This window comes from Ochotona curzoniae, unplaced genomic scaffold, assembly GCF_017591425.1.
Source record: "Ochotona curzoniae isolate NIBS_2020 unplaced genomic scaffold, NIBS_Ocur_1.0 contig_1071, whole genome shotgun sequence".
NCBI lineage: Eukaryota > Metazoa > Chordata > Mammalia > Lagomorpha > Ochotonidae > Ochotona > Ochotona curzoniae.
This window is the reverse complement of record NW_024464939.1, coordinates 4,161,311-4,187,807: the sequence shown is the minus strand read 5'-3', so window position 1 is coordinate 4,187,807 and position 26,497 is coordinate 4,161,311. Positions and strand designations below refer to the sequence as shown.

Below are 26,497 nucleotides of genomic sequence, written 5' to 3'. Positions count from 1 at the left end.
CCCCACCAGGCGTTTCATTTCTGACAATAATCAAGCCGGTACATTCTGACTCCGTGCTAACTCCAATTGCATCACAAGCCTTTGGAGGGACAGGAAAAAATCGTGTTCTTGCTCTCCCGCTCTCCTACAAACCGCCCCGCAGGGCATAGAGCCGGCCTGCTTACAACGGGCCAGAGATGCAGATAATCTTCACACTCCCGGACCAGCGATAGCCGCGTTGGGTAAGGACGGGAAATGGGCACCCTACCATCAGCGCTGCCCAGAACGGAACCCCTGGGGGTGGGGCGAGGCACCTGCTGTTTGCTGAGTTCTCCCGGGTGACTGAGACACGGGGTCAGGGACGCGCGGTGCCCGGAAGCTGCAGGCATCTGCACCCAGCCCGGCGCGAGGAAACGCGCAGAGGTGGGTTCTGGGGAGGAGGGCGGGAAGCCCGGCCTTTCCCGGGATCCTCGGCGAGGTCGCCAAGGCCGCACCGGACGCAGCTCCCCGCTCGTCCTGCGTGCATCCGCCCGCCTCGCCAGCCCCGACGGGTCCCGCCCGGCCCCCGCAGTGGTCCACGCGACGCCGCCGGAGCCTCCTCTCCATCGGGCCCGGCCCCTCGCCGCGGCCGCCGCGCCACCAATCGCAGGCCTCGTCAGCCGCCGCCGCACCTGCGAGGAGGAGCCCGCGCGCCCGGGCCGTCGCCGTCGCCGTCCCCGCCCCGCCTCCGACATCACCCGCCGCCAGCGCCGGGCTCCCCGCGGCCGACGAGCGGAAGCCGCGCTCCGGGGGCCGGACTCGGGCGCGCCCGGGCCGGGGGGCGTCCGCGGGCACGGTGAGGCGCGGCGGCCGGAGCTCCGGGCCGAGACCCGGGGAGCGCGGGAGAGCGAGGCGGCCCCGCCGGGGAAGGCGGCCCCGCCGGCAAGGCGGCGGCCCTGGCGGCTGCGCCGGGCGCCCCTCGCGCATCGCTCCATGCCGGTGTGGTGCTGCCGCTGCTCCCTGGCCGGTCATCTCAGGTGACTTCCCCGCCGGGGACGGGAGGGGGAGCGTGCAGGGGGCCCGTCCCGCCGGGTTGTGCGCCTCGGCCTCCCCGGCTGTGGGGCTCCTGGCTTCAGGGAACCCTACTCCAGTGTCCCCCTTTCCTCTCTCCCTGGTCTGCGCGGGTCACGGGACCAGCTAGGCCCGGGGCGAGTCGGTTACGGCGGGCTGGGACGGCCAATTAGTACAAAGTTTTAAAAGCAAGGGTTCCATGAAGGGCTCTCCCTTATTTTTATTACATTTATAGCTGCGTGGAAGGAAGGGAGGGCACTAGTGTTAACGATCTAGTTATATATAGGTTCTGACTTAAGATGGTATGTGAATGTGTTGCAGAAATTTGAAAAATGACAATTTTGCACTCACCAGTGAAGCTTTCAGGGGTGATACAAAATATCTAGTCTTAAAAGTGAACATGTGTTCTAGAGTGAGCATTTCCATTAACAGGGAGAAAGACCAAAAGGACAGTAGAAATGAATTTTTTTTAATACCTATTGGGGAAGGGGGTTCAAATTCTAAGCTTAGTGGAGACTGTTAATGGCTTGCTGTCATAGGGAATTTCTAGAATGGTGCTGTGTGAAACTTAGTTCTTACGAAAAACCTGATTAACAAGTTTAGCATGGCGGTGCAAAGACAGAATTTAGGTAGTGCCTGAATTTGCATGAAAAGAATTGTTTTCGCTGAACTTTTAAACTCAGCATTTCCTTCAGTTACATCTGTTATCAGTGAAAACCACAAATGTTTTCGTATCACATTATGGTGGGAATTATCTGGAAATACTGTATATCTTTTTAAAATAACTGTTAGTACACATCACCGACCTTATTTACTGCAGTAGTGAAGTACATACTAGCAAAAGCAGCGAGTTTTTCCTTTTATGAGTAGGTAGGCTTCCTTGTAAATCCGGAGGAGACTGGAGCACTTGATCCACCTGTGTAAGGAGGGTAAGGCCCCTGCCTCCTGTTCTGCTGGTCGACCCTCTTGACTTTAGATGAGTCTCCTGATCATACATGTTACTCCAGAAATTGTTTTCCTGTGCTAGGCTTCTGGATTATAACGTGCACCGAGTTTCATTGTTTTGTTTTTTCGTTGACTGCTTTGTGGTGGTTTGAGAATGATCACATTGACGTTGGAGAGTTTTGGGAAGCAAACTTTTCTGGTGAAAAGCTGTTGAGCCAAAAGGCCCGAGACATTAACATGGGTTTCAGAAAATGCTGTCCAAATGCTTTTCAGATTGTATTTATTTTTATTGGAAAGGGCGATTTTACAGAGAGAAAGACAGAAAAAGATCCTCCATCGACTCCCCGAACAGCTACGAAGGCCGGAGCTGAGCCGATCAGGAGCCAGGAGCTTCCTCCCGATCTCCCACATGGGTGCAGGGCCCTATGGCTCCAGGCCTCCTCCATTGCCTTCCCAGGCCAAAAGCAAAGAGCTGGGTCAGAAGTGGAGCAGCTGGGACACAAACCAGTGCCCATATGGGATGCTGGTGACACAAGGCTACGAATCAGCTAGTTGAGCCATCACGTTGCCAGCTCCTTCTACTTTGTCTGGAGGGACAGAAAAGAAGCCTGTTACATTTTCTTTTTTTTTTTTTTTCCCTTTTATTTTTTATAAGACTTATTTTTATTTGAGAGGCAAAGTTACAAAGAGAAGGAGAGAAAAGAGAGAGATCTTCTGCCTGCTGATTCACTCCCCAAATGGAGACAGTGGCTGAAGCTGAGCTGATGCGAAGCCAGAAGGCAGGAGCCTCATCTGTGTCCCCCACGTGGATGTAGGGGCCCAAGTCCTTGAGCCATCCTGTGGTACTTTTCTAGGCCATAAGCAGGGAACTGGATTGGAGGTGGAATAACTAAGACTAAAACCAATGCCCATATGGAATGCAGGCCCTGAAGGTGGAGATGGCCAACCCCAGGCCATTTTCATTGTAAAAACAGTTTTGTCTAAAAATTAAAGAACTTGCTAGCTGCTTTTGGAATATGTTTCTAATTTACTAATGTTGTGCCTTGAATAGTTGCATTCAAAACACACTTTTTTTGTTTTGAAAATTTATTTTGTATTTGAAGGGGTTAGAGGAGAGCTCTAAAGTTGGCTGGTTCACTCCCCCAAATGACTTCAGTGACCAGAGCTGAACCTGTCCAAAGCCAGCAGCCTGTAGCTTCGTCTGAGTCTCCTATGCGGGTGCAGGGCCCACACACTTGGGCCGTCCTCCACTGCTCTCCCAGGCTACAAGCAGGGAGCTGGATGGGAAGTGGAGTAGCTGGGACATGAGACAGTGCCCACATAGGATGCTGGCACTGTGGACTGAGGATTAGCTTGCTACACTGCCCCAATAGCCCCAGAAACACAGATTTTAAAACAAGTTGTAACCTCTCCATTTTGGAAGTTGTTCAGTAACTGAAGAGTGAGATATTGTGAGGAAACTGGCCTCTGACTGTCCGTACTTACTGTTCTGAACGATGAAAAGTACCACCAGCTGCACTGGTGACTCTAGAACCCTGCCTTACAGTGGGTAGTATCAGTTCGGCAATGATTCCGAAGACTTGACAGGTTAGGGAGGGAAGCATTTCCTGTAGAGAACTAGGGCTGTGGTGTGGAAGAAGTGTTACCCAAAAAGGCCCGTGTCGTCTTTTTGATCTTGCTTTGAAATAGCAAACAGTAATGTTCCAGAAACAGTAAAGTAGAATAGGTGTCACATAGGCTTTTAACTTGATGTCTGACAGAAGGGTAACTGTTTTTGCATGTGTATAAAGTACAGGTTTTACTGCAGTAATTCTTTAAAAAGTAATAATTCATTTACAAGAAAAGTGCAGGGCCCGGCATGATAGCCTAGTGGCTAAAGTCCTTGCTTTGCATCAACTGGGATCCCGCATGGGCGCTGGTTTTAATCCCAGCAGCTCCACTTCCCATCTAGCTCCCTGCTTGTGGCCTGGGAAGGCAGTCGAGGAAAGCCCTGGGACCCTGCACTGGCATGGGAGACCCGGAAGGAGCTCCTGGCTCCTGGCTTTGAATCAGCCCAGCCCTGGCTATTGTGGCCAGTTGGAGAATAAAGCTTCTCTGTAAATCTGACTTTCCAATGAAAATAAATAAATCTTTTTAGGAAAAGAAGTGCATGAATTTCAACATCTTTTGCACCAAGATGAACTTACCTTTTAACTCTATTGTCCATGACATTTTTGAAGTCCCCTACTCTTTCTTATGTGTAGTTATGCATGATTTGTGGTTTGTTTCTCCAATAAAGGAAAAGTTAAGTTTTCATTTCTCAAAATAAATTGTCTTCAGACTGCAAATCTAAAATCAGAGCTACCGCTGTCCCATAGTGTGGCATAATTTACTTTAAAACATTTTTAACAGTCACAAATTAATTAGGTTCTGAATTTTTGGACTAGTGTTAACTGAATGCTGTGGTTTCATTGTTGATTCATACTTTTTGTTTGTTCCCTTCTGTTGATTTAGGGTTTTTCACATCTGTCAGAAACAACTTTCAGTTTATTAGATAGCATACAGATTTACAGCAGATAATTTACCACACAGATTACACTTATGACTTTTTAAAGTATAAGCAATTTACTTAATATTGTGCAAAGCTAGATAAGCTATTGGGTAGAGTACTTAAACAGTCTAAAAATTGTACTGTACCTGAATCCTGGGTTATACAAGAGTCAAAGCGTCTAACACAGAGACACTTTCTCACTTTCTCTTACACACAATCACTGGACCCAACAAATTTACCAGTATTGAACGATGAAAGATCAACATGTAAAAATTAATTGTAATTCTGTATTTCCAGAGATGAACAATCTGAAAAATAATGAAATGTTTACAAGTATACTTGAAGTTTAGAACAGGTATGTTTAAAGTTACAAAACATGTTTAGGGAAGTTAAAAGAAGCGTAAGTGCAGGTATCCACTGCATGTTGGCATTTGGTCAATGATGGGGACTGCGTGTGCGACAGTAGTCCCTTAAGTATACTGCCCAGTGACAGAGTCATCTGGCTTTGTGTAGGTATACTGTGATGTTTGCACAAGAGGAAATTGCCTGACTTATTTCTCAGAATACTTGTGTCTTAGAGTGACACATGGGAACCAGCATTGTGCCTTAGCAAGTAAAGCCACTGCTTAACAGCACCAGCATCCCAAATGGGCACCAATTCAGTTTCTGTCCTGGCTGTTGCACTATGACCCAGTTCCCTGATGGTGCATTAGACAAAGTAGTAGGTGATGACCCAAGTCTTTGGGCCCCTGCGCACAAGTGGGAGACTTGGAAGAAGCCCCCTGGCATCAATCTGGTCCAGCTGTGACCCCTGGGGCCTTTTGGACTGAACCAAGGCACTCTGTGTCTTTCAAATATGTGAGCATGCGGAGAAACCTGTCCTGGGCACACCCTCTGGAAAAATGTCAGGGCTGACCAGTGTGGCTGCTAAGAAACAGACAGCAGCTGCACCTGTGTCTGTCCAGAGGCAGTAGCTGGAACTAACCTAAAAAGGGTGGTGAGGCTGGTTCTTCCCCAGGGCTGAGCAGCAAAGGATCCACCTCCAAGGAGTTTAGATACCTGTGGGTGGAGGTGGATTTCATCGGTTTGGGAAATGTGCCTGTATTCTTCAGAACTCTGCCTGTCCAAGGGTAAATGGAACTCTGAATGTTATATGGAAGTTGAAGTAACTGACCAATTATTTCCACTTACCACTTCAGAGATCAGCGAGTTAGCTTGAAATAACAGGTTTAGGGCCCTGTGCAATAGCCTAGTTGCTAAATCCTCACCTTGTAAGCTCCAGGGTCCTGTATGGGTGCCGGTTCAGGTCCCAGCTGCTCTCCTTCCCTTCCAGCTCCCTACTTGTGGCCTGGAAAAGCAGTGGAGGATGATGGCCCAAAGGCTTGGAAAACTGCACCTGCATGGGAGACCCAGAAGAAGCTCCTGGCTTTAGATTAGCTCAGCTCTGGCCATTGAGGCTACTTGGGGAGTTAACCAGCAGACATACGATCTTTCTCTGTGTATCTCCTCTCTGTATATCTGCCCTTCCAATAAAGAATAAATAAATAAAAATAAATCCTTAAAAATGATCTATCAGAAATGTATCAAGAATAATTATAGACACACCCACTAGTAGATATATTTAACACTTCTAGATATTATGACAATTGCTGAATATCATGAGAAATCAGGGATTCTGACTTCCTACTTTTATACCTCAACTAGCAGTGTTTTTGTAGCAGCTCAGAGCTGCTGTAAAATTCTTTCCCTATCTGGCTGCATTGTAAATCTGGCAGATCCCTTTTTCACCAAGTGAAATTGGCTTGAGATCTACAAAACATGCTGCCTGTTAAATTAGGCCATGCCTACCAACCATCAGACTGGGATACAGGCCAGTCCAGGATATCTCAGCTCAGTGTATCCCCGCATACTGACCTCAGTGAAAGCCCTGGACTTTGGTAGGTAACCTCTCACATTCTTAAATAAGTTTTGCTAAAGCTTACCATATATTGGAAAAGAATTGCAACCTTTCAAACAGTAATACTATTAATTGGGTTGAGCAGCCAGGATTTGGTTTTTAAGGAGATCTTATGGAATCAGTATTGTTACAGAGCCTATTACAGTGCATACCAGTTGTCAGCTTGGATGGGCTGCTGTGCTACTGTTTAGCGAAACACAGTCATTAATATTGTTGTATAGAGATTTTATAGATGTGATTAACATTTACTATTAACTAAGAGAGATTACACTTTGCAAACCAAATGCCTCGCAGAATCCAGACTGATAAAATAAGCAAATACAGATGAGAAAATAGTAAATTGAGCTAGTGAGATAAATGTGTTCACACGCTGATAAATGAAGTGTGGGTATAATTAGAAAGGCCTTACTTTAGAAGTGAATTTATTAAAATAATGAACATCTGTGTACTCCAAATAGTATAGTTTGGGATGATGATTATAGACAGTTGTTATAAGAGTGCTTTCAAACCATTGATAAGAAGGGATCTAGCTTTTCACCCAGTTCAGTGTAGTTAACATTTTGTAAAATAATTACTAGAAAAGTGAAACTTAGGACTTTGAGTTGAATTACTTGCCACAAGATTAAAAATTTCCATATATCTTTTGGTGACTTTATTATTGCTCCAAAATAATCAGTATACCTCTTATTTATCCTTCCTCCCCACAGTAATCACATTTTATTTCAAAACATTTGCAACCTGTATTTTCTGTTGCTGTCTGTGAAGATATAACTACAACCTTTGCATTTGTAAATGTAATCAGATGTATTTGGTGCTGTGAAAATAAAAGACGCAGGCCGCTGCAAAGCTGGGCACCTGCTGCTTCTGTCCTCATTTTGGTGGCTGGGCACCCATGAATTTCTCTCTGTGATAAGTAAATTCAGTTTTGCTGTGAATGCGCTTCCCGTCTGTTCTTTGTTTTGTAACCCTTTCCTACAGGAACGATTTCTGGAATAATGCTTTATTTTGTGTGCATGTAAGGTTTGCTAAAATTAAGTTTTTGGAGAAGCAGTGGCAAAGAGATTGGAAATCAACATTATGATCTCTCCTTACTTTAATACATTTTCTGAGAATAAAAATGTATGAACCTCATGCTAATACCAGAGTGCACAATGTATGATCTGTAGGTGCCTCAACTTTTCCTTAAGCTTTGTGATCATGCATCGTATTTAATGTACTCATTTTTTAGTCAATAAAAATGGAGAGAGGAAACGAGCCATTCCGGAGAAATCTCAGAGAATTATGAAATCCCTACTGCACTGCTTTAACTTGGGTCATAAAAACAGCTTACTATTTAGTAGGAACTTGCCTGTTAGATACTAATGAGATAAGCAGCTATATAAAATTTTTGTCCTTGAAAGTGGTATAGGTTGATAAAAACCTGAAGTACTGATTTGAAAGCATTAATCATAAATTCTTCTCTGTGGGCTAACTAGCAACTGAGTAAAGACCAATTTTTATAAAGGCACTATTGACATATCCCTTGTTTTTGTTGTTGTTGTTCCTTTTTTTTCCCTCAAGAAACTATAGCGACAGTGAAACAGAAGGAGAGATTTTCAGTTCCCTAGTACAATATTTTGGAGATAATTTGGGGCAGAAAGTTAAAGCGATGCCATTAGTTGAAGAAACATTGCTCGGAGACTCATCAGTGACTTTGCCTGTGGTAATAATAGGTAAGTTATTGCATTTTCTCTCTTAAAATTACTTTTGATCCTCTGTACATTTCTAGAATTGTACTTATAAAGTAGTAAAAAGCATTCTTGAGTGATACATTAAAATAGCCAATAACCAAATCTTTGGAAAGATCATTTGTTCTGTCTAATGTTAGAGTCTGTTAGAATGCAATGCCTTCCTATTAAAGGACTGATACTGTATTGTTCAGAATACTGCCTGTCAGCTGTGTTAACCGTGTGGCCAGTGTTCTGGTAATGATGATAACCAATGTTTGAGCATTCTGTGTGTATTACTGCACTGCACTTTACATTCTCTGATACTTGGAGGTAGATACAGGGAAATGAACTCAGAAGTTGAGTGAAATGTACAAAATAGTGACCAGTAAGAACTCAATTAGCATTATAATGCTCTACAGTATATTTGTAATTAACCATAATAATAATATAATTTATCCTTTGTGTCACCTCAAAAGATAGGGATAAAATATATTTGTAATCGGCATAAAACATTAAAAATCATGGTGTTAATATAATTAGTATATTCAAATTATAATTTATAATTGCTGGCATTGAAATATTTGTCATGTATTTTATATTTATATATTCAAACTCAAGTCAGAAAATACTAAAGTGGGAAAACAAACCAAAGGAGAAAATCATGGGACATTAAGTGCCATAGTGGTGTCTCAGTTCCTGTGTCTGATAGTTGGTTATGTAGTTAGTAGGAAGAGTGTTAAAGCTGTGTTCTCCGGCATATGGGAGAGAGGGAGAAGGACAGCACTGTTTTATATGAATACTAATTCATAGAAAATTGACTCAACTTTTTTGGGGCGTGCATCCCAAGTGTTTTGATGTTTATGATTTCATTTTCATTTCTTCCAAATACTTTATTTTCTCTTGTTGAATTCATTGCTGACTCATAGATTACACCGTGACATCGTTTCACCCAAGAGACTTTTGTGTTTTCTTTTTGTCACCTGTGCATGGTTATTCAATGGCACGTTTTTTCGATTCCATGGCGCTGTAATTTTGTTGCTGTTGTTCTAATTCATACTGGTTGTTGATCTTATCTCAGTGACTTCTCATTTATGGGAATGTATAGTGATGGAGTAATAGAGACTACTATATCCAGATGTGGGGATACAATGCAATGTGCATCCCTACTTTCAAATCAAAGATGGACTCCCAGTGAAACTGTTGGAAATGTGTAGACAGTGGGATGCTGAACTGTCTGACATTGTCTGTACCAGCAATGTTAGGGCACACTTAAATAACAGACTGATGGAATCATGACTCCTTATGAAGGACTATACTATTGTAGCAACATAGGGAAAATCTGCCGGAAGGGTAGGATATGGGGGAGGAATCCCAGTCTCTACAAAATTGTACCATAAAATTCAAAAAATCCAAAATAAAAATTTAACAAAAATATTAAATATTATTATATACCAGATTTCTTCTGGAGAGTTTGATAGAGGTGACAGTTCTGTAGTAGAAAAATCTTTCAGCATCTGAGATAGATCTCAGTGACTGTACATCATGTTTCATTTTGCCTCTTACATTCAATGCCGGTTGGCCATCTTGAATGTTTTAAAATGTGTGGAGACACTACACTTTCTTGTCTGGCTAGGTTGTAGGAGGAATAGAAACTACTGTTACTTGTTTTTGCCTGCCATTCTGTTGCCTGAAAAAGTCTATCCCTGTTTTGTCTCTGCTTACCCAATCTGAGTAGCTCATTGTAGTATATATAGGGCATTTACTGTTGGCATAGCACCATCCACCTGGGCATAAAGAACTGATGCCCTAACACATGTATTTGGCATGTGTAACAAACTCGTTGGCCCTCTGTTGTTTTTCTGTAGGTCAATCAGCACAGATTTAAAATCATGGTGTCTGCAGGCATAATTTTGTTACTGGTCAGGAGGCTATGGAAAGAATCTGTTCCTTGCTGTTTCTAACATTTGAAAGTCATTCACATTTCTTGTACCCTGGTTGTTAGGCAGCTCAGAACCAACAGTATTATTTACTTTGTAAGTATCCTCCGTAGTCAGCATCTCCCTCTCTCTGCAGTTGAGAGTCTAGAGGTTCTCTGTTCTTCGGGGCCTCGTCTTCCTCATCCAGGATGCTACTCCCCATCTCCAGATACTAATCTCATCTGCACAGAATTACTTACCCAGGTTTAGGGATTACTGCTGAGATCCCTTGGATGCCGAGAGCGCCTTAGTTTCTCTTTGCACTGCCATTTTTGTTCATTGTGTTTTGAGTGTTCCATCATTTTATTCTGAGAAGTTTAGGTCTTTTCTCATATTCTAATTTTCTCTATTTGTCAGTTTTAATTTTAATAAGATTTTACTTATTAGAACAATTTACATTTACAAAAAAATCCAACAGAAAATTCTCTTGGTTTCCTTCTCTTCTTCATTCCCCATTTCCCTGCTGTTAATTAGTGCCTTGCCTTTGTGTGGCATCTTGGTGTGAGTTGATGAGTCAGTACTGGTGCATTATTGCCTCAGTCAGCTTTTTTTGTCATCATAATGAAGTACTTGACATAAGCTCCTTACAACAATTTTGTTTAGCTCAGTCTTGGATTCTCTAGGGCTTGTCACTGATACAGTTCTACAGTGAGGGCATATTCATATTCTCCCTCTCCTCTTACTCTATTGTATCACATCAAGGTAAATTACAGTGCTGGGAGCATGTGTTGAAGCAGGAGATCTTATCTGAAATGTTCTAGAGCAGGAGGAATTAGGATTGCTCATTTTACAACAGTCCTATTGCAAGAAATATGAACTACCAGTCTGACCTACCAAGGGCATGTCCCCCACCTTCAGTGACCTAAGGATTTTGCATGGGCCAAAATGCTCAAAGGATGCATAGTTTCTCAATATAGTACTATACTGTTGCATCCACTCAACCACTAAAACAGAATGTTACATTCACCAGGGACAGTCACAACAAAGCTTTATTATAAATGAGAGGCAAGACAACCGACTGACAAACCAACTGGCCAGCCAGGACCAACAACCCTTAGTGGAGTGTTGTCCTGAGCAGTACAGTTACAAAGTTTTTATAGTAGCAGTTAGACACAGCTTCAAGGGAGGTACAATTTACAACAGCTCAAAAGGTCAGTGAGGAAGGTTCACACATTGTTGCTTATATCTCTGCTTGCCATTCCCTGTCCGCTCTCCTCAGGTCTGGCCTCCAACCTTGGCGCCACCTGTGACAACCAGACCCCGATCTTGAATTATCTATGAGTTAATAAGGCTGGGGCCTTGACTTATGGGGATTGGGGCTATTAGCACTAAAGGTCTCATTGGCCACTAGGCCTGCAAGCTCACACAGTTTGTTAGCCAAGCAAGTAAAACAAAAGTTACAAAAGCGAAAAGTATTGCCATTAGCAACAAGCCATGTTTACTCCATTTTGATTTCAACTACAATACTAGGGACCAAGCCTCCAAATTACATGAAATCTTAGAGCCAGGTGATGCAGCCCACATACAAGCAGTAGCTGTTATTATCTGAATTATGTCACTCATATTGGAGTTCTCTCTCCATGGTATATAGTTCTGTGGTTTTGATAAATGTATAACGTTGTGTGTCTGCCATTACAGAAACATACCAAATAATTTTCATTGCCTCAAAACTTTGTTTTACCTACTCGTACCTTCCCTAGCTGACATTCTTTGCCACAATCACGATTCTTCCTACTGTCTTGCTAATTTTGCCTTTTCCTTGTTCATTGATACAGTGTGTGGCCTTTTCAGGTGGACTCTTAATAGCAGGCCTTTATAGTGAAGAACCTCAGTATCAAAATCCCAACCATTTGTTCATGGCTCATTGCTGCTAAGAAACTGAGCTTGCAGGCCAAATGGCCTATGTGACCTTTAGCATTGATGGGCCCCAGTTCTTATGAATCAAGGCCCACTTAAGTCTGGTTATCTTACAGGTGGCTCCAAGTAATTACATGTGTGCTTCCCTTAGTTGCTGGAGGCATGGGCTGTCCAGCTGACATAGGTAGGGAAAGTGTGGTATTTCCCCTCACCTTGCAGGCTCTTGCGAGTTGCCCCTTTTCAAGCTGTTGTGGACTGCCCCTATAAAAACCCTATGAATGTGCTGTTTGGGGCCACACTCTATAAGGGATGTTGGTCAGCCAGCTGTCTGCTGTCAACCAAGAACCCAGGCTCGGATGTACTGAGCTTGAATAAACCATCCTTGTACACTTGGATCGATTCAAACTCCTGGTGATTTCTGGGGATCTCAAAATCTGGGCACAACAAAAGCTCATTTCCTTTTATCCCTGAATAATACTCCATTGTATGAATGTGCTGTGTTCTCTGTTCTGTTTTTGTTTTGTTTTATTTTACATTTTAATTATTTAATTGAGAGCCAGCAAGGGAGAGAGAGGTGGATCCTGATGGAGATCTTCACTCTGCTTACTGATCCCTCAAATGCCTATTAGAGTTGTAGCTGAGCCAGCATCCCAGTCTACCCCCACATTCTTGAGCCCTCACCTGCTGCATCCCAGAATTCACATTTTCAGGAAGCTGAATTGGAAGTGGATCTAGACCAAAACCCAGAGACTCTGATAAGGAATGCAGGTGTCCCAAGCAGGAACTTAAACACTGCGCCAAACACCCATCCATAGTACCCACCGCTTTGAAGGATATCTTGGTTGCTTCCAATTTTGACAATTATGAATGAAATTGCACTAAACATTCTGTGAAGGTCTCTGTGAAACATAAGTTTTTAGCTCATTTGGTAAAACCGAGGAGTCTTATTGCAGTATCATATGCTAGGATTATATTTAGATTTTAAGAAGTTGCTAAACTGCTTCAACATGAATGTATAATTTTGCATTCCCTCTAGCAATGAATCAGAATTTCTGTTGCTCCACATTCTTGTCAGCACTTGGGGTAGTATCTTTTTTAGGTTTTCACCATTGTTATGGTATGTAGTGATATCTTGTTTTAATTTGCAATTTCATAATATATCATGTCTAATGTTTCGTATGATTGTTTTCCATCTCTACATTATCTTTGTTTAGGAATGTGATCAGCCCTGTTGCTCAATGTTTTAGTTGGATTGTTTTCTTCCTGCAGTATTTGAAGAGTTCTCTGTGTACTTAAGATACATGTCCTTTATAAGATATGTACTTTATAAATACTGTCTTCATTTTCTTAGCCTGGGTTTAAAATTTTTTTTAAGTGAAATGTGCTTTTCTTTAAATTTACATTTATATGAAAGAGCAAGAGAGCAAGCGAGAATGAGAGATTGATTAATTGATTCCATGCCACTTTACTCTCCAGAAGCCCACAAAAACCAGGGCTAGGCTAACCAGAGCCAAGGAACTAAACCTCATTGTGAATTTTCCATGTAGGTGGCAGGTCCTTAAGTACTTGAGCCCTATCACTGCCATCCAGAATATGCTGGCATAGATTGGAAGTAGAGCAGCAAGGAATAATACAAGACATTCCCAAATTGGATGAAGGCATCCCATGTAGCATTCAAGACTTGCTAGGTTCAGTGGCAACTGAGAGAGAGAGAGAGAGAGAGACAGATTTTTATTTCAGGTGCTTTTATTCATCAGAGGAGAGTCTGGCAGACTGCTCCTGGGCAGGAGACAGCCCCTGACCACTTCCACATGCAGGCTGACTGCGTGAAGGAAATGGCTGCCCAGCATATACAGCACTGAGCTCATGCCCCATGTCTACATCTTAGACATGGGGAATGGGAGAAGGCAGCAGCTCCTCGGTTTGCACATGTGACTGACCCTTAGCACTGGGTGCTCATGGTGGGAACTGACAAGGTTAGGGTGTTTTGGCATTCCAGACCTTTCTGGAAGGGAGGGTCAGCTTGACTTTCACAGGGTGGTGGAGTCCTTTCTGCTCTGCCTAACCTAACAAGACTTAAAAAAAAAAAGCCTCCGTAATTGAGAGTAATAAAGCTGAGTTCAACCAGAAGTTCAGTTTGGTTTAAAGTGTATGGATGTAGAGGAAGGCAGTGTTTGTATAAAGAACTAGAATTGAAAGAATAGAGATCAGGACATGGAGAGTCTTGATAGCCAGAAACAAGCAGTTAAAGCTTTTAGAGTAGAGGGAAATGTCAGGCAGACTGTTACCAAAGCTCATCTGAATGCAGTATGTACAAGATTTGCCAGTGAGTAAATAATAGTATTACAGGTGAGAGGATGTAAGTGAGAGATGACTGACTGGATATAGATGACAGCATAATGTTAGAGGCAGAATGAATGTGAGATTTTGCTGCACGTTAGACTTGCAGTGGAATACAGCTTAAAGGAGAGGGCATCTAAACGAAGGGACTCGGGGTTCACCTTGGAGCACACTGTGTTTACATTATTAGTAGGTTGGCTGGAAGACGCAACATACAGGAAAGTGGGATGTATTCCCGGAACGAGAATTTACTTAGAGAATTTACTTCTGAAGCACAGAGAGATGAAGGCTTAAGTAGATGAGGCTCCCAAAAAGAAAATAATAGAGAAGACAAACATCAGAATCTTATCCAACATCTGATTTTAAAAGGTTAGAGAAGAAAGAATTAACAAGGGGGAAGAACTACCTTCAAAGTAGGGGGGGAAAACAGTATAAAGATGCATGACATTTCCCCTTGCACCTTGTGTTTTTTCAACAGGAAATGGACCTTCAGGAATATGCCTTTCTTATATGTTATCAGGCTACAGACCATATTTATCATCAGAAGCAATGCACCCCAATACAATATTACATAGTAAGCTAGAAGAAGCAAGACATCTTTCCATTGTTGATCAGGTATTGCCTCTTGCATGTCAATTTCAGCAGGAATGTTTTGTGCTACAATGCATTTATTTTTTACTTAGATGAACATTGTTTCTTGGTTGAAAATATTTTAAGTAAAACTTTCACTTTTAAATTCATAAGTATATTAGGTTCTGTTTTATTGAATTTATTAGAACTGGATTTCTGAAGTAATTTTTGATGCAATCTTAAAATAGGTGCTAAATGCTTACATTCGTTTTTGAAAGTGCTTCCTTTTTGGGCCTGGCGGCATGGCCTAACGGTTAAAGTTCTCCCCTTGAACATGCCCAGGATCCCATATGGACACCAGTTCTAATCCCTGCAGCTCCATTTCCCATCCAGCTCCCTGCTTGTGGCCTGGGAAAGCAGTCAATGATGGCCCAAAGCTTTGGGACCCTCACACAAGTGGGAGACCTGGAGGAAGTTCCTGGCTCCTGGCTTCGGATGGGTGCAGCACCAGCCATTGCTATCACTTGAGGAATGAATCATCAGATGGAAGATCTTCCTTTTTGTCTCTCTTCCTCTCTGTATATCTGACTTTGCAATAAAAATAAATAAATCTTAAATCATGCCTGGCGCGATAGTGTAGAGGTTAAAGTCCTTGCCTTGCACGGCCAGGATCCCATATGCTCGCTGGTTCTAGTCCCGCGGCCCCACTTCCCATCCAGCTCCCTGCTTGTGGTCTGGGAAAGCAGTCGAGGACAGCCCAAAGCCTTTGGACCCTGCACCCGCATGGGAGACCTGGCTCCTGGCTTCGGATTGGCTCAGCTCCAGCCATTGCGGTCCCTTGAGGAGTGAGAACTATCAGACGGAAGATCTTCCTCTCTGTCTCTCCTCTTCTCTGTATGTCCGCCTTTCAATAAAAATAAATAAGTCTTTTTTTTAAAAAAAGGAAGCACTTTATTTTTTCTTTTTTAATCACCAGAACTACAGGATAGAACATCAGCATGTAATGGCCTCTGAAGCTTTCCAAGGTGAGGGTCTGGTTGCCTTTGTTGAAGCCCAGTCTTTTCCTGTATTTGCCGCTCTCCTCTCCAAAATATCATTTGATTACTCCAGGAACATCTGTTGGATACCCTAGGATGCTATCTGGAATATGCTGAATTGGATGATTATGATTGTGATAACTCTTCTGAATTTTTCCGAACTCTACCTTTTTTTCTGTTTTCCATTTAGGACTTAGAATACTTGTCTGAAGGCCTTGAGGGCCGATCATCCAATCCAGTTGCAGTACTTTTTGATACACTTCTTCATCCAGATGCTGACTTTGGGTATGATTACCCATCTATTTTGCATTGGAAATTAGAACAGCATCATTATATCCCTCACTTAGTTCTTGGTAAAGGTCCACCTGGTGGAGCTTGGCACGTGAGTATATTTTTTCCTGGAATTTTAATATATGTAAATTATTATGTTATCTTCATCAACCAGTAAGATTCTTAACTATTATAATACCGTGATGTGTGATGTTGGCCACGTCTTAATGCATTTGTTGCTTACATGTGCGTTACCTAGTAGTAATAAGCTAGATTGATTATTGAGACAGTCTCACTGTACTCATTTCTTGGAAAGGCAATTCTGTCTCCACAGCATCATGAGATTTATATCTAAAGCATCAGTAATATCCCTCTGCATAGTAAAAAAATTTAAGATCATATATTCATTTTAGAGTACACAGATTTTCACCCAGTATTTTAAGCCAGTATCTACTATTTCTGTACATTTTCAAAATCTTAAAGGAAAAATGTATTGTGAAAAAAAGAAGTTGTTAGTTGGCTTGGCTGCTGTAGCATAATCCCGTAGATTGGGTGACTTGAACAACATACATGTTATTTCTCATGGTTCTGGAGGTTAGAATGTCTGAGATTAAAGTCTGAAACTGGTAAGGGCACCCTTCCTCTCAGTCACCTCACTGTGTCCACACAAAAGAGAAAACAACCTCTCTTCTTGTTTTTACAATGCTACTAATCCCATGATGAAGTGCCTGCCCTCATGACTTCATCTAGCTTAAATTAACCTCCCAGTGACCTCATCTTCAAACACCATTACACTGAGGATTAGACTCACAAGTTAGGATTGAATACAGTTCAATCCATAGTAGAAATTTAACCAGAAAACTGTGATACTAAAGATTTGGGTAAACCAGTAACTCATTACAAGGTTATTTGCTAATAAATATTTTTAATGTGATCACAATAAATGGTGCCTGCTGTGAGATAGGTATTCATTTGTTGTGCAATTTCAATTATTTAGTTTCAGGAAGGTTTTAACACCAAGTATCAAATGTTAGAACCAATCTTTGTTGGCTATTTCTATAGCAGTGTTAATACATCTGAAGAGCTGTGTACATATAATTTACCAACTGCCTGCTTCAGGATGTCAGTGGACATCCCTAGATTAAATACATGTCTAATTCGTTTTAAAATTTTAGTTTTTATGATAATATGCTGTAACTGCCAAAGTATCAGTGCTTTTTATTATATCTTAACCTTATCTTTTATTAACTACTGAGGTTGACAAAGTTAAAGTTCCCAATTACAGTACTTTTTTATGACAACTTTCTTTTCTTTTGGCTGCATTAGCCTTGTTTCTCACACTTTACCAAAGCATGCTGCAGGGCCCATGCTATGGTACCTGTCTAGTAGAGGATCTAAACTTTGGTGATTTAGCCACACTCATTAATTTCTTCCCATAGTCCATTGTCCTTCTGTTGTATGTTTGGCCCCCTAAAAACTGGTTCATCTAACTATCCACGTTACCTCTTTTTTTTGAAAGATTTATCATTTCTATTTGAAAGGCAGATTTACAGAGAGTAGAGGCAGAAAGGTCTTCCACCTGCTGGTTTACTCCCCCAGTGACTGCAGTGGCTAGAGCTGAGCCAATCCAGTGATGAGAGCAAGGAGCCTCCTGCACATCTCCCACATAGTAGCAGGGCCAGAAGACTTGGGCCATCTTCCACAGCTTTCCCAGGCCATAAGCAGGGAACTGGTTTGGAAGAGAAGTAGCCAGGACTAGAACTGGTGCCACTTGGGATGGCGGTGCTAGAGGCAGAGGATTAGGCTGTTGTGTCACCATGGCATCCCTCACTTAATCTGTTTTTGTAATTGAGCTTTCAGACCTTCAGTGTAAAACATATCATCCCAACTGTAGCAAGTGTTTGGTAATCTTAGTTGGGCTCTAAACATTACTTGATAATTCTTGGTTTCTTTAAGAAGTTCTTCTTAGTTTTCTCTTTGTCTTTCGTATTTAGAAATGTTCTTATTTTACAAAGAAGATGGAACCTAACAAGAGTAAACTTGTGCAATTTTGTACTCAAACTTGGTTTATCTCCATTCATGCTGTTTCTTTAGGCTTTTTGTCCTATTAATAATAGGGGAGTAGCACTTCTCCTATCCAGAACTCCATATTATGTAGTTGTATTTTTTTGTTTTGTTTGTTTCTTATGTCTTCAATTCTGTGCCAGAGAAATTGCTCAGTATGCAGACATGCTAAAGTTATTTCTAGGTTTAAGAAAAATTAGGTGTCAGCTTATCGGTTCTTCGCTTTATAGCCAACTTCTTGCCTGTATGGACTATAGGCTGTGTGTCTTTGCCTCTAGTTATTTAGCTCATTCATGCCAGCTTATGTCCCTGGTTTTCCACTGGCATTGTTTTTTGTTTGCTCGTTTGTAGCTAATTGAGTTTTTTGATAAAGGGGTTCAAAATTTCTTTTTACTGACCTCTGCAAAATTTGGGAGTGCTGTTACCTTTCTTATCCATCAGTTACATTTGTAGACTTTTTTCAAGTTGGTTCTGTAGAACTTATCTCAAAGGGAATTCTTCTCTTCATTCTCCGCTTTCCCTGGCTTCTGGCTTATCTCATCCTCTTGGATGGCTTGCATGTTGACACTGATCAAGTATCAGTCAAAATCCCTAGTACACACTGATCTTCATCTTATATCAACTAGATATGCTCTTCTGGTCATTAGTTTCTCTGACTCAGTATGTCTAAAACTGTCTTTATCATCACTTGGCTTCAATTTTATCACTGCCGTGTAGTTATTAAAGACATAACCTGAGAGTTACAATTGATTTCTCTCCCACTTCAAAATAATTATCAAATCTTTATTCTTATTTTTTTTAAGATTTATTTATTTTTATTACAAAGTCAGATATACAGAGAGGAAGAAAGAGGAAGACCTTCCGTCCGATGATTCACTCCCCAAGTGACCGCAATGGCCAGTGCTATGCCAATCCTGAGCCAGGAGCCAGGAACCTCCTCCAGGTCTCCCACACGGGTGCAGGGTCCCAAAGCATTGGGCCATCCTCAGCTGCTTTCCCAGGCCACAGGCAGGGAGCTGGATGGGAACTGGAGCTACAGGGATTAGAACTGGTGCCCATATGGGATCCCAGTGCATTCAAGGCGAGGACATTAGCCACTAGGCCAGCATGCCGGGCCCCAAATCTTTATTCTTATAAACATGCTTTTGCGTATACTTCTTCCCTTCATAATTGCAATTTTGCTGATACTGGCCACTGTTAATTTGTATCCAATGCAAAGTCTTTAAGTTTCATAGACCCAATTCATCTATTAAGTTTTCTTACCTTTTCTTTTTCTTTTGTTAATACTCTTTTCATCAGCATGCTTATGATAAGGAAGTTCAAGTTCAAGAAAGTTGTAGTTATAGTTTATTGCTGTAAAAGGATGCAGATTAGTATCAGCAAAAGAAGGGGTTCATGGGACAAAGTCAGGGGGAAATACAGTGTATGCTTCCGGTGTGTGCTCCTAGTGGAGTCAGATGTGGCTATGCTTAGATCTCCCAACAGCAGTTTGACAAAACATTTGAAGAGTTGCCACCCCTAAGAGCTCATACATACTGGGTGTCCATGGCATCAATCATGTCCAGGCCAGCAGTGCTCATGTGACTGGCTTGGGCCTGTCAGACCTCTGCCTCCTTGTGCAAAAACTGGTAGCCAACATAATCCCGTTGTTAGGCTACACTCAAAACCCAAATTCTTTGCCTGGTGCTCTATGTGCCATCGCATATGATGCCTGACGGGGCCTAGCATATATCAAGTGCTCTGTTACAATTATTACAATAATATTCTTCATTGGCAATACTGAGCTATGTAAGAACAGTCTAAAGAATTGGTTGAAAGAGATGATTGAGGTCTTTGGGCTAGGAGCCTTTGGCCCTTGCTGTTTTCTTGTTTGGAGTTGAGCAGAGCAGAAGCAGGCAGGTTGAGGGGGCTTGCAGAGCTCTCTTCCCAGACGGCAGCATTAGCTTCACTGAGGTGGTTTCTCAGGCAACCATTTGTAATTCTCCCTTCTGAAGAGATGCTGCCGTAGCCAAGCAGCCTGCGTTGCAAAAGCATACTGATGGGGGAAGGGGAGGGGAGGGCGATTTTTGTTGCTAGTTTTTGAAAATCTGTTAACTGATATTCAAAATGAAAAGACATCTAGAGCTTTGGTAATTAGTGAACATTTATTTTAAAAAATGAAAATACTGATTTGTTCCCTTAACATGCAGTCTGCCTCATGTTGATCATGGGCCAAATGTATGAATATTGTATAGGCATGGTGATACTGTAAATTCATACGATAAATACATAATTATATGAAACAAGACATAACAATGGATAGTACCAAAGGCTGAGGTATAAAAAAGCTTATTGGAATAAAGCTTTGGAGGTTATTTATACAATCATTTGTATTTATAGCTCGAATAGTTGTACATTAGGTAGATTTGGCTCTTAAAAAAAAAATTAGTGTCACAACTAAATTGTGTTGTTTGAACTTTCAATAGAATATGGAAGGCTCCATGTTGACAATCAGCTTCGGAAATTGGATGGAGCTGCCTGGACTTAAATTTAAGGATTGGGTGTCCAGCAAACGAAGGTAAGAAACTGAAACTCTTCTTGTTCATTTTTAAAACATTTATTGTTTTTATTTATTTGAAGGGCAAAGAGGAGAGACAGAGAGGCTTTCCCATTACTGGCTTACTTCTCTGATGCTTACAACATCTTTGAGTGGGCCAAGCAGAAGCCAGGAGACTGGAGCTCAGTCTTGGTGTACCCAGAGTGTAGCATGGCCATTAGCTGGAGCCATCATCCCCTGCTGTCTCCCTGGGAGCCTGTCAGCAGGAGGCTGGAATCAGAAGTACAGCGAGACTTGAACCCAGGCATTCTGATAAACGACGTGCGACATCAAAACTGCTCTGCCAGATGCTTGCCCCACATTGACATTCTCTGGTATGTAGTGAAAAAGAAATGGCGGGAAAATATCAAAATATTTGTGAAGTTGTATGGATATCTTTCAAATAAAAATGATTCCTTGAAACAATTACAATCTAGTTTCCTCTTTAGAGATGCTATAAAACCAACCACTGAGTGGTTTCCTGTGACTTCTCATTGCTCACTCTCTGGTGCACACAGCATTTTGTGCATGTTCACGAGTGTACATGTAACTTCATGTATGCAAACCTCATGTGCCTATCGTAGCATTTGGCTCTCAGGGTAGAAGTTAAAGTGCAGTATACTATGGTACATGATTTTTATTGTAAGTAAATATTTAATGTTAAACCTTGTGAGTTTTTTACTTTTTTTTTTGGAGGGTGGGGAGAAACCCCACAATTTAAAAAGCAATATTAGGAGGTCTGTAATTTTAAGCAAAGTAAATGCATTTGGGTAAGAGTTACTAGTTCAGAGATTGCGCTGTAATTTGAGTATTAATAGAAACAAGTTAGAACAGGAACTTACATAACGTGTTAGAACAGAGATATAGGGCCCAGCACAGTAGCCTAGCACCTAAGGTTCTTGTCTTGTAGGCTCCAGGATCCTATATGAGTGCCGGTTCTAATCCCAGTGGCCCCACGTCCCATCCAGCTTCCTCCCTGTTGCCTGGGAAAAGCAATCAAGGACAGCTCAAAGCCTTAGTACCCTGCACCACGTAGGATGCCCAGGTGGGGCTCCTGGCTTCAGATTGGTGCAGCTCTTGCCATTGTGCCCACTTGGGGAGTGAATGAGTAGATGGAAGGTCTTCTTTTCTGTTTCTCTTCCTCTCTGCATGTCTGACTTTCCAATAAAAAATAAATCTTTAAAAAGAAAACAAAACAGAGATATAATTACTCGATTTCCTGCTAGCCAAAACCTTGCTAACTCATGAAAATTTTCCTTAATTTGAAGAGATTTAAGGAGAAAAAATCTAGGTCATCATTGGTAACTAGGACTGAGACTGTCAAAAATTTGTTTTATTTAAAAAAGGAAGTACAGTTAAAACCTAAAATTGCAAAAATCAGGCAGTCTGTACACGTTTTTGTTTCTCATAAGTAAGCAATTGAAATTGTATAACACATTCTTGGTGAAAAATGGAAAGTTTTATTTTTATGCCAGAAACATTTATTTTTTTAATTACACATATTGTTTTAAATAACATGTAAAAAAAAAATCTTAGGAAGTATAGTTAGAACTCAATCCTAATATTGAAACCCTAGACAAACAACTTAAGCAGTTAATTTCCTGGTGTGTATTATGGAAATAATACTAGTAACTATTCCATGGACTTCCTGTAAAAATCACAATAGACATTCTACATCTTTTAGATTTACTTGTTTATTTGAAATCCAGAGGGAGAGACAGAGCTGTTCCATCCACTGGTTCACGCCCTTTGTAGCCAGAGTGGCCAGGGCTGAACCAGGCTGAAACCAGGAGCTTCAGCTAGGTCTCCCCCATCTAGTGCTGCTTTCCCCAACCAGTAGCAGCGAGCTAGCTAAGTGGAAATTATCACAGCAGTGACACTAATCAGTGCTCTCCCACAATGCTGACCCCAGCATTTATGTCTTAATACAACCAGTAGATTCAAAAGAGAAAATTCTGTGAACTTCCAGTTTCAAGTTATAATCAATTATGCCAAATGGTTTGGTTTTGTTTGTTTTAAAGATTTGTTTATTTTTATTGGAAAATCAAATTCTCAGAGAGAAAGATATTGTATCCACTGGTTCACCCCCCAAGTGACCACAATGGCCAGAGCTGAGCCAATCCGAAGCCAGCAGCCAGGAGCTTCTCATGTGGATGCAGGGTTCCAAGGAGCAGCCAGGACACAAATAGCGCCTGTATGATTTCCTGGAAGATGCAAGGCAAGGACTTCAGCCACTAGGCCACTTTGTAGGGCCCTGGACAAAGAGGTTTAAAGACAGTATTGTCTTAAATTAAAATGAAAGCTGCATTAAACTGCTTTTTCCAGAAAGAGTAGGTTATGTTTTTAGCTCTGTGTGAGTAGGAAAACACGTGAAAGGACAACACTGTGGCGTAGTGAATTAAGTCACCGCCTGTGACACCAACATCCTAATGTGCAGCAGGTTTGAGTCTTGGTGGTTTCACTTCTAAATCTGCTCCCTGCCAACTCGCCTTGGGAGAGCAGCATAAAACGGTCTACATGCTTGGCTTCTGCCGCCCACAGGGGAGACTCAGATGGAGTTCAGGCTTCTGACGTTGGACTAACCCAGCTCTTGGCTAGTGCAGCCACTTGGAGAGTGAACCTGCAGATGGAAGATTTTGTTCTCTGTAACACTGCCTGTCCAAAAAAAAAAAAAAAAAGAGCAAAATATTTAAATATATTAGGCATATTATAATTTTGATTAGTAGAAGACAGAACATTCTTTTAGTCATTAGGAAATAGAGAGCTACTCAGTAAAACTCATGTTCTCATAGATTAGACCTGTAATAACTCAACAGTTGTTCAGTGGAGTACAATCATGAAACATAAACTGGTTTTTACCACTTTTTAATACATTTATTTAACAACAGGTTTTGGAGCAGGCACTGAATGTCACTGTAGTCACAAGCACACATTAAACACCATCTGTCCTCAGAGGACTCCTGCTGATAAAGCTAACTCATTAACATTGTTTAAAAAAGAAAACCAGGCCTCCTCTCTAAAGCGTTAGGACAATTTAGAAATGGGCAAGTTAAAAATTTATAAAAGCGGGCCTGCCGCGATAGCGTAGTGGTAAAGGTCCTCAGCTTGAACGCACCGAGATCCCATATGGGCGCTGGTTCTAATCCTGGCTCCCTGCTTCCCATCCAGCTCTCTGTGGCCTGGGATGGCAGTTGAGGATGGCCCACAGCCTTGGGACCCTGCACCTGCCTGGGAGACCCAGAAGAGCTCCTGGCTCCTGACTTGAGATCGGCTCAGCTCCAGCCTTTGCGGCCCACTCTGGGAGTGAATCATGGGACGAAACATCTTCCGTTCTGTCTCTCCTCCTCTCTGTATATCTGCTTTTCCAATAAAATAAATGAATCTTTTTGTAAAATGTATAAAAGCTTACTACAGGGAGAATATGCAATAATAATGTAATAATCATGGGAGCTAAAAGTACTGTCCTCAAAGAATATTTCTTTTACAGGAACCTAAAAGGAGATCGAGTTATGCCTGAGGAAATAGCTCGTTACTATAAACATTATGTAAAGGTCATGGGCCTTCAGAAGAATTTCCGAGAGAATACTTACATAACCTCCGTATCAAGACTCTACAGAGATCAAGATGATAGTGATGGTCAAGATGGAGATGTTTCAACAAAGCATTTACAGATAGAAAAGTCAAAATTCATCAAAAGAAACTGGGAGATCAGGGGTTATCAGCGGATAGCAGACGGTTCTCATGTCCCCTTCTGCCTCTTTGCTGAGAACGTGGCTCTCGCAACTGGGACGCTAGACTCGCCTGCCCACCTGGAAATTGAAGGGGAAGATTTTCCTTTTGTGTTTCATTCAATGCCTGAATTTGGAGCCGCCATAAACAAAGGAAAGTTGCGTGGCAAAGTGGATCCAGTGTTAATTGTAGGTTCTGGGCTTACTGCGGCTGATGCAGTGCTGTGTGCTTACAACAATAATATCCCTGTGATTCATGTATTCCGTAGACGAGTAACTGATCCAAGCTTAATTTTCAAACAGCTCCCCCAAAAACTCTATCCTGAATACCATAAAGTCTATCATTTGATGTGTACTCAGTCATATTCTGTAGACTCCAATCTTTTATCTGATTATACCAGTTTTCCTGAGCACCATGTGCTTTCCTTTAAGTCGGACATGAAATGCATTCTTCAGAGCATCTCTGGATTGAAGAAAATATTTAAGCTGTCTGCAGCAGTAGTGTTGATAGGTTCTCATCCTAATCTATCCTTTCTAAAGGAGCAAGGATGCTACCTAGGCCATAACTCAAGCCAGCCAATCACCTGTAAGGGGAATCCTGTGGAAATAGACGCATATACCTATGAGTGTGTTAAAGAAGCCAACCTTTTTGCACTGGGCCCCTTAGTTGGAGACAATTTTGTTCGATTTCTAAAGGGAGGGGCACTTGGTGTTACACGCTGTTTAGCTACAAGACAGAAGAAAAAGCAGCATTTATTTGTTGAACAAGGAGGAGGAGATGGGATCTCTTAAAGCAAGTTTATAAGTAAATGGACAGTTTACCATTAAAGAATTTTAATAATGGTTTTGCAGTGTACTGGCTTGAATTGTCTGGACTTGAATTAACTAAAGCCTCAAGCTATACAGTAAATTCATTTTTCAAAGTTACCATAACTTGGTGTTCTGATTTATATATTAATGCATCAAAGATGTTACTGTTAGGCAAACAAACACTGCCAACTTGGTGTACTTTAAGCTTTCGCTTAAATATTACTTTCTCTCAAGGTATGCTTTCTTAATGGTCATTTTGGGGACAGGAATTGTTTCTTGTTTGATTCAGAAATACTACCACAGTAAATCTATCAAACCATGCAGTCATTAAATGAGAAATTGTCCTCACTGTATATTGGAACACTTTGCTGTTCAAAAGGTGATCCAGGGCCAGCAGCATCCACTTCATAAGTTACTTGTTAGCCATGGAGATGCTCAGGCCCCACAACATTCTTCCTGAATCAGAAGCTGCATTTTTAGTGAGATCCCCAAGGGTTATATATGCATGTTCATTTAAGTTGGAGACACTCTGGCTTAAGTGGAAATCAGATAATGTATATATGATAGGGATGGCGAAAGGGCAGGAGGTGGTTACAACTCAGGTTCTATTTATTTTGAAATTATCAATTATATTTATTAAAAATTATAATAGCCTTCTAAAAATATTTTTATTGTTGGAACTTTGACACATACTTCATACTCTTACAGTAAGTTGAACATTCCAGCAGTGTGGGTATATGCCTTGACATCTAAGAAATCAGTATATTTTTTCAGAGGCTTTTTTTCTCTGATCACCATTAACACCACATCAATCTGGTTTTGCAATTCAATAAATTGTGAATGGAACTATTTATCTCTGTGTGAACATTGAGTTCATTTCTATCATTGAAAGTAAACTAAGAATGGTAAGTACTTCTGAAATTGTAATACTGTTTGGATATTTATAATGTTAAGAGCTTAAAATAAAAAATACGGGTTAAAATTTTCATTCCCAAAATGATTATTAAAGTTTTCTTTCCTTTTTTAATATTAAATTTTTGTATTATTTTATGATATTATTTTATGGGATTTCCCTTCCCCTCTCTCCAAATCCCACCTCC

At 41.5% G+C, this 26,497-nt stretch overlaps 1 protein-coding gene across 1 annotated transcript; it reads left to right on the top strand.

The window, feature by feature from the left end:
* The first annotated feature begins 895 nt into the window (after positions 1 to 895).
* Positions 896 to 26,250, top strand: OSGIN2 (oxidative stress induced growth inhibitor family member 2). Its single transcript, XM_040993557.1, has 6 exons — positions 896 to 995; positions 8,022 to 8,173; positions 14,822 to 14,958; positions 16,141 to 16,332; positions 20,750 to 20,841; positions 24,347 to 26,250. The coding sequence occupies exons 1-6, from the start codon at positions 952 to 954 to the stop codon at positions 25,377 to 25,379; spliced, it is 1,650 nt and encodes a 549-aa protein (XP_040849491.1). The 5' UTR covers positions 896 to 951; the 3' UTR covers positions 25,380 to 26,250.
* Positions 26,251 to 26,497: the final 247 nt, after the last annotated feature.